General features: G+C 48.5%; 3 protein-coding genes across 3 annotated transcripts; 1 reads left to right on the forward strand and 2 right to left on the reverse strand.

The window, feature by feature from the left end:
• Positions 1 to 205: 205 nt before the first annotated feature.
• Positions 206 to 1,722, forward strand: UREG_07923 (uncharacterized protein; the record flags this gene model as incomplete). Its single annotated transcript, XM_002582190.1, has 3 exons — positions 206 to 682; positions 883 to 907; positions 1,148 to 1,722. 3 exons carry the CDS (start codon positions 206 to 208, stop codon positions 1,720 to 1,722), a joined length of 1,077 nt encoding a protein of 358 aa, XP_002582236.1.
• Positions 1,723 to 2,744: 1,022 nt separating this feature from the next.
• UREG_07924 (uncharacterized protein) lies at positions 2,745 to 4,267 on the reverse strand (the record flags this gene model as incomplete). Its single annotated transcript, XM_002582191.1, is given in 6 exon segments — positions 2,745 to 3,014; positions 3,076 to 3,115; positions 3,135 to 3,174; positions 3,286 to 3,469; positions 3,613 to 3,919; positions 4,236 to 4,267. 6 exon segments carry the CDS (start codon positions 4,265 to 4,267, stop codon positions 2,745 to 2,747), a joined length of 873 nt encoding a protein of 290 aa, XP_002582237.1.
• A 1,710-nt stretch (positions 4,268 to 5,977) lies between these two features.
• UREG_07925 (uncharacterized protein) lies at positions 5,978 to 6,568 on the reverse strand (the record flags this gene model as incomplete). Its single annotated transcript, XM_002582192.1, has 3 exons — positions 5,978 to 6,046; positions 6,270 to 6,328; positions 6,382 to 6,568. 3 exons carry the CDS (start codon positions 6,566 to 6,568, stop codon positions 5,978 to 5,980), a joined length of 315 nt encoding a protein of 104 aa, XP_002582238.1.
• Positions 6,569 to 7,792: the final 1,224 nt, after the last annotated feature.

The raw sequence follows: 7,792 nt of genomic DNA on the forward strand, positions 1-7,792 counted from the left end.
CATGGAGGCCAAAATCAAGGGTAAGGGAATCATGCCGTCAATTCATCGGGAAATCAGACACCTTCCGCATGGTGAATGGACTAGGCGCGATCCGAAGGACGGTCCTTACGGCGTTTTTATCACGGAAACAAAGGGGAAATCGGCAACAGCAACAAATAACCTACGCCACGAGTATGACGCCTTGTGGCAGAGGGCAGCTGGCCCAATGCGTACATTGCTATGGGGACCTGAAGTAGAACGGGAGAGGGCGGCTGAAGCGATTGAGCAACTCAACCAAAGAGCGAGAGAGATAAACACTAAGTATCGCCGGCAGTCAGCCATGGGTCTGATCGACTACGAGGATTGGACTCAAGCCGGTGGTCAACTTGACCTTGCTATTCGCGACCATCATCTATATCGTTCCGACGCGAGGTTCTATGACGTGGAAGATTTCATCTGGGAACGGATAGCAAACAAACAATATCCAGAATCATGGTCGGTCAATTGGGATGACTACCAAGCGCAGATTGAGCATCGAGAGATGCGCTATACACAGAATACCCTCCTTTCTAATTCTCCCCTAGAAAGATCCCACGCTCCTGGTCGAGGAGCCAGCGGTGCGAACCGACGGCGTGGCCCAAGACTACGTACGCTTGGACACCGCGCTTTATTACCACAAACTCCGAACAGACGAGAGCGCAAGGTAAAATATCCATACCCGCTGCCGGGCAGGAGAGCACCCAGTTTTATTCGCCCAGGCACTATCAGGTAGTTGGTGACCAGGAGAACAGGTATATGTAGATTAGCATTACTTGTCACGTGCAAATTCCTGGGGTCACTGGGCAACATCTGTTACATTAGTTACGCGCCCAAACAAATTATTATATTCTGACCTAAAAAAAGGGGCTGCTTAAGCGCCCATACTCCCGTACAGCACTTCAGAGCCTTTGAAAAGATTGCTTCAGTTATTAATATAGACAGAATGTCATCCGCAACTCTTAAAATGGACATATTGATCCTGCGACATTGCATGCCTTGGGAAAAGAGCCATGTCAACAGCCGCAAATGCAAAACGTGCGAGCGAGCGGGCAAGGTGCCGGAAGATGCTTTCTAAGCATATAGGTAAGTTCCCAGATGACAGCCATTTCATGACTAACTCACTGAGCAGAAACCCGTCTTGGCATAATTGTGCCCCCCGACGAAGTTCGGTTGAATCCTGGATTGGATGATCGGTACAGATGGAGGATAGAAAAGTCAGCAAAACACAAAACGCGATACGAAGGGTACCTTAGCAAGTCCTTGAGCACGCATTCAACATCAACATACGGACGACTTTGCGAAGGCGTCGGAGAGAGCTTTTTTGCTGTACACGCAGATGATGATCGCGATCCGGTCATCGACCCTTCCTCGCAGGCATCTTTGTCGAGTCTCGAGACAACCAGGGAAGAGGCGCGATATTGGAGAGACATCGCAGAAAACGCCAGTGCGGAAATTCTCCAGCTAAGGTCAGAATTGGGAGACCTTAGGAAGATGAACCGGGGGTTGTTCAATTGCGCCAGAGCCTTCTTTACAAAGGCTCGCCTGTTTCAGGACCATGCCCAGGTGTTGGAGGCCCACTTGCATACGTATATGGGCGAAATGTCTGTCCTCATGGAAAACTTCAAAAAGGGAATACAGTTTAGACCTCCAATTCTCCTCCCCAGTCCCCCAAAGCAAAAGCCAGTATGCACCGTGGCACAATAGAAAATCAATTCTGGAGAATTCAAAAGTTATAGCTAGCAGATGGATGCTGAGAAGAAAGAAAAAGGCCTTGATTGTCGGTCACAAGGTCCCGTGAAGGGTTTCCGGAGTCTGCAATTGCTCAATGTAAACAAGGAACTTTGGCCAAGCATTACCTCTCCTTCACAGCTTGTATTCTGCGAGGACTTGCCAAAGAGTTGGAAAGTTCAATCAATATGTGTATACAGACTGTCAGTGTCTGGCAGCTCACCACTTTGAAGTCAGCCGCACCTTCCAAGCATGCCCTCCCTGCGAGGCCGCCAGCTGAAGTCTGTGTGCCGTCAAGAACTGAGACCCAACCCGCTTCGCCATCCATTCCTAAATTCCTACCTCAACCACGACAGACATCACTATTGCCATCCAGTGCACCATCTTCAGAAAAACCCATACAGAGAGTTTCGCCTCCGCATAGTCCAGCATGTCTTTCAAATTCACATATTTCTCCGGCCTGCGTCGCCCAAGGCGCCACTGCTCTTCCAGCTACATTGCCTCTCTTAGAAGGAGACACCAACGGGCCCAGCACAGCATCGCCCGGTGCGACTAGCTCAGCCAGCAGCTTTAAACAGCTCCTCCAGCTCCCGGTTTTTCAGGAGAACTTATCTATTGACCCAGCAATTATTGTTGACGAAAAGTCCTGGGAGACCGACGACCTTGGGTGGCCTGTCCGACAAGGCAACAGCTTTGCCGCCCCAGAAACAATCTGCCCATATCCTGAATCTCCTCGATCCATGTTCCGGGCCAGATTCCCGAGGGAGGCTGGCAGATAGTACACTGGCTGAAGGAAACTCCCACATCTGCAAGTCTCAACTGATACTTCCCTCCCGCTCCAGTTGCTTCAGTAGTGCGGGTGAAGGCCCCAGTGACAAACAAATGAAGGGCCTCAAGCAATGAGCCGAGGAATTGAAAGAACAGACCCAAAGCGGGCCCGCGTCGCTTCCGCGTCATCCACTAGAGAAGACTCCTTTATCGCCCTTCATTCCCACTTCCTATCCATACGGCTTGACTAACGATTGCGGTTCCTTTCTTGGCTGTTCAAAGGAGCCTTGGCAGCTGCATTCCCGACTCCAATGAGAGTGCCCAGTCAACCATTCGCGAAGATTCCCTTGAGAAGACCCAACAAACTCGGCCCGAATGCGGTGAGGGAAGGAAAGGCCAGAGGCGATGGTCGGCTGAGGATGACAAATGCCTTCAGGACATAGTGGAGGAGCGCCGGTCCTGGTCAGAGATAGAGTAGTGTTGCCCAGGAAAGACGGAATCTGCTCTGCACCAGCATCAGTCGGGGCTTCGAAAGAACCGGAGGAGGATACATCGGCCTACCGCCACCACACCGACAGTAGCGGTTGTGATATAGTACATGCTGTACATGCCGTACATACCGAACCCAAGAGAAAGGAGGGACCACCGCTGGGGTCAACCCTAATCTAACACCGCCCATACTGTCCCATGAGGCCTTGTCTCGTCAAATTCTGATGACCAGTGCATAAATGGACACCTCTTTTACCCGCGTAAGCTCGGACGCCTTCTTACCCCCCGACTTTACCTTATTAGACCCACCCATCCTATTAAGACGATCCTGATGGAAGTATCGAGTTGGTCTACACGACCATAATGACTGGACGCGCTCTCCAGAGGCCAAATTAGCCCGGCCCAACCTAAGCCAGGACAGGGTTCTGACATCATATTCCATCGCTGTAGTCAAACCTTCGAAGGCCTACAGATGAACACTATAGATGAACCGGAGAGCTGGATACGAGCAACCATGGTCAAGAAAGGAAAACGGCTTCGCACACCAATCTTCGTCAAGGTTATAACTGAATAACAATATTAAGAATCCGGGGAGCAATAGTCCCTTACAGCTACTGCCAAATCTTGCATCGGCCTGATATCCACAGCTCCAGCAAGCACCATCCTATACACCGTCATCACAAAAATATTACCAAAGTCCTGAGTACCATCACCGCAGTCAAGAATATTTTCGGCAAGCCTGCATAATGAGTCTATCATGAGTGGGACAAGATTATCCTCATTGTGGGCCTCGAGATTCGCCCATGTTTTCTTCAGGAAGGAAATGGCCGTTTTTCTAGCAATGAATTCAAGACTGGAAAGGAGATTCCACTGCGGATGCCCGAGGGCACAGTGCTCCACCGCGTCTTGCTCGTACCTGTCCAGTATATAGAATAAAGATGGGATTTTGTCTGGCTCGTCAGCTGTTATAGCGTCGGCAACTCCAGTGACATTCTATGCCAAGTTAGCTTGAATACAGCATATACAGCAGTCTCCAGGGAGTACAAACCGCTAGGCCATCCTCCAGCTCAGAGACAAGATAACTTGTGGATGTGCAAAGGCTGTCGCGCGGTGATTCACAAATAAGAGAGATCAGAGAACAGGCTTTTCGGCCGCTCCTGCACAGCAGGAGGTCAGATAATCTACTCAGACTTAGCTACCAACTCAAGCAGAGACTGCGAAGCGATACTCACAGTTGATCTGGTGATTCCAGCATTGGTGCCATCTCAGAGCTTTCAAGGTGGAAACCCTAGCCCGATAATGTACACGACTTGTGGAAGACGAGGGCTTTGTGAAGAGATAGCCAATGCTACGGACCTTGGTGTGTGATGGCCCATGGAGGAAACCCTCAATATATACGACAGACGCTGCTCTCAGTAAACAGTGCTTGGGCCATGTCAAATCTGACTGTATGAAACAACTATGTACGCTTAAACCCACTATTGGAACTGGTTCGCACATGCAACCTTCCTCTCTTGTGTATCTTGAGAATTGGGCCACTACGGGAAAATCCATCTCCTTGGAGAGAACTTTTGTTCCTTTCTCTTGGACAAGCTGTTGCATGGCCCACAAGTGACGGCCGTTTCATTGCCTCTTTGGAGAAGTCAAATCCTCCACGGTCTCCTCTGGGGCCGAATAGCTTGCCAACCGATAATATATGCCATGATTGAATATCTGTGGTGATAAGGGTACGGCGATAATTGAATATCTAGAAACTCTGACAGATGAATGGCCGCAGTTTGTGAGTTATCAAAGCACATGTTTGATACATCAATTGCTGGAATATTTTTAAGCCCAGGCACTCGACTAGATAACTACCAATTCACTCATGCAATGGAGACAAATCCCTTGATTATGTTTGCAAATGTTGCAAATGAAACCCGACCTGCTCTTAATGCTTACCGTGGCCTCCTGCACTGGCAGCAAAAAACCGTTTCCTCAAGAAATCATTTCCGCAATCATAGTGCTCCCCTGTTGAACACTTGACCGTTTCCAAACCTGTTCCATGTCTCTTTGCTCTCTTTTTGTCCCTTGTCGATCAGAAATTTCGTCATGGAGGTCGTGTCTTCACTCTCCCGCTTGCGGATGATTGTCGGCGGCTGCAGTCCCCGATGCGGAATTGTCTTGAAGAAAGTTAGGTGTTGCTGCAAATAGCATTAAAATGATAACATACTGGACATGTTTATTAAAACACTAAACCGGGAATGCAACTCAGAAGTTTGCAGATGTTGTTTCCTCCGTACTTTCTCTTCAATAGGTCACTTAATAGGCAGGTTTTCAAACCCTTGATAAAGAAGGACTATTTTAATGAAAGCCCGACTTTTGCAAAGAGCTACGGCAGGACCTCTCCTATATACAGTGTTCACGATTATCTCTGTGAGGGAAAACTGCCTCCGCAGGCCTATCACGAATTTATCAGCCTGGTGCTCATGTGGAAAGCCCAAGAAAGGCAGAAGCAGATGGGACATAGCTACACATAGTGCTTGAAAATAAGAAAGAAGAGAATTCAACAGCAAAGTGCGACCCAAGCGAACAATTCAACTGATGCCAAGTGCATGGGAAACGGATAGGCTTGTAGTTTCGCCTTCAGTCGGTTAGCAATTAGACGAGAGAATCCAGTGAAGGGGCGGATTCCGCCGGTTCATTTGTATCTGCCAAATGATTCAGATGGGTTCGACAAGTATACCCGCCAATCAGGATGACAAGAAGTACCTGTTAATATTAGCTCATGACGGCAGCATAAAGCCTCAATAAACCCACCAGGACCAAGTAGGGGCATTTATCAACCTCGGTGAACCCGTAAGCTGTAAAAGCACACACTGCCAAAAAGATTGAGGAAATATGTGACGTTTCCCATCGCATGACTCTTCGGGATTGGTATCCAGGTATGGTTTTGCTTAGAATCAAGAAACTGATCGAGGTAGTAATGGTGTATTCAACCGCGGTGACCAGCAGCGCGTATCTGAGAAATCGCGGCCTTCGATTGCGTGAGCATAGTCTGGGGCTGAAAGCAAAAAAAGAGAAAAAAAAAAAAAAACACAAGAAAGAAGCAAAGCCCCGAGACGTACATAAATGCAAGAATAGTTTTAGATAAAACAGAACAGGCATGGACCAGACAACTCAAATAAACCCATTTGGAGTAAAACGGAACCCCGCGGAAAATCTTCAATTGTCGAATTGCCTTCATTGATCAGCTGCATGCAGATTTAAGGTTGGAGTGCACCTACCTCAATAACTGGCGGGAAAATGGTGCAGATGATTAAGGGAGTGTAGAGAGCATGAGTATCTACAGTGGGTTTCTCATCAACTGCATTCCAGCTTTCTGGTGGGAATACTCACCCTGCAGATACAGTCGCAAGAAACCCAACGTAAAAACTGATGTGATAGACCCAACGAGCAAAAAGAATGATAGGATTTCAGTCAAAAACATCCCTAGCGGGTGCCCGCTTGTCAAAAGGAAAATAAGATGCTGAGTGGAGAGAAGGAAAGCCAGCAGAGATGTAAAAATGTACCCAAGGTTTGGCATGTCTGCAATAAAAAACTCCATCTTGCACGATGTGAAGACGGCGGTGGAAGGCAGCTGGATGCCTTGTTGGAATCAAGGCTGATCATGCAGCATCTGCTAGCCCAAAGCGATCTAAAGGCGGTAGAAGGCCCTTTTTATGCTTCATTCTGGCTGAATGCTCCGGCAAGTGGCATTCCGCAGGTCACTGAAAATTTTGAGATTGATAACCTGGGGAACGCTGTCTGCCACCACTAAGGATTTACTAAGAAAAATAGATCCTTGACTTGGAGAGCAAGTCCATGGGCATTTCCAGAGGGTACCATAGAGCAGTGCCGGGAATATTCAACGCCAGGTGTATGCGAACAAATCTAACAAAAGATTTACGAAAAAAAGGGGTGATATGCCAGAGAGGAACCGTGCCTCAGCTCAACATGCCGACCCCCTTCACAACATTCTCAATTCCTGCCTAATTTGTAAAGAGTGAGTCCGCTCGGTATCATGGAATGCAATGCGCTTGGGAGGCATCCGCGGCCGATCCATGCAAGGAGGGAAGAGGCCATTTTCCTGCACAGCGAGGCGAGGGCAGATGGCCAGGCCGCCAGGGTGAGTTTGTTGCAGGAGATTCTAGCACTAGCCAAAAGTGGAAACACAATATTGTGTTTCCACTTTTGGCTAGTGCTTACGGTTCTATCTTCTCGCGTCTCGCCACCACTTCCATGAGAGTTACCTGTTCTGTATCCCTCAAATTTTCACTACCAAACAAAGACACAATGAGACGACGGGTTTTCTCCTTTGAAGGCAGCGATGAGGATTATATCACCTACCTTGAAACCAAGTTGCTGGAAGCTCGATGTTCCAGCTCTCCCCAGGCGGCTCCCACTCCCAATTCCCAGGCATCTTCCTTGAACTTGAGGAACGACAATTCGTGCCCAGAGTTACGTGTGTTATATTATGATCCTCGCAACGAAACGGACGGAGAGCGGCCAGGATTCTCTTCTCTGCCTGTGAATGACACGCCGCCCGGACCATTCAAGCGGCGATGTATCCAAAGGGCGAGGTGGGAGATAGATTTGGATCAATTTCTAGCGGAGATTGGACCTCTGGACAAATGGGAAGAGAAAAGAAAGCACGACTGGATTCAATCCCCTGAAAAAAATGAGCAGACGATACGGATACTACTAGGCCGCGCAACAATGCGAAGCAATTCCAAAAGTCCTACCATTCTAGATATACCATTGTCGCCTG

Source organism: Uncinocarpus reesii, genomic scaffold (genome assembly GCF_000003515.1).
Source record: "Uncinocarpus reesii 1704 scaffold_6 genomic scaffold, whole genome shotgun sequence".
Taxonomy (NCBI): Eukaryota; Fungi; Ascomycota; class Eurotiomycetes; order Onygenales; family Onygenaceae; genus Uncinocarpus; species Uncinocarpus reesii.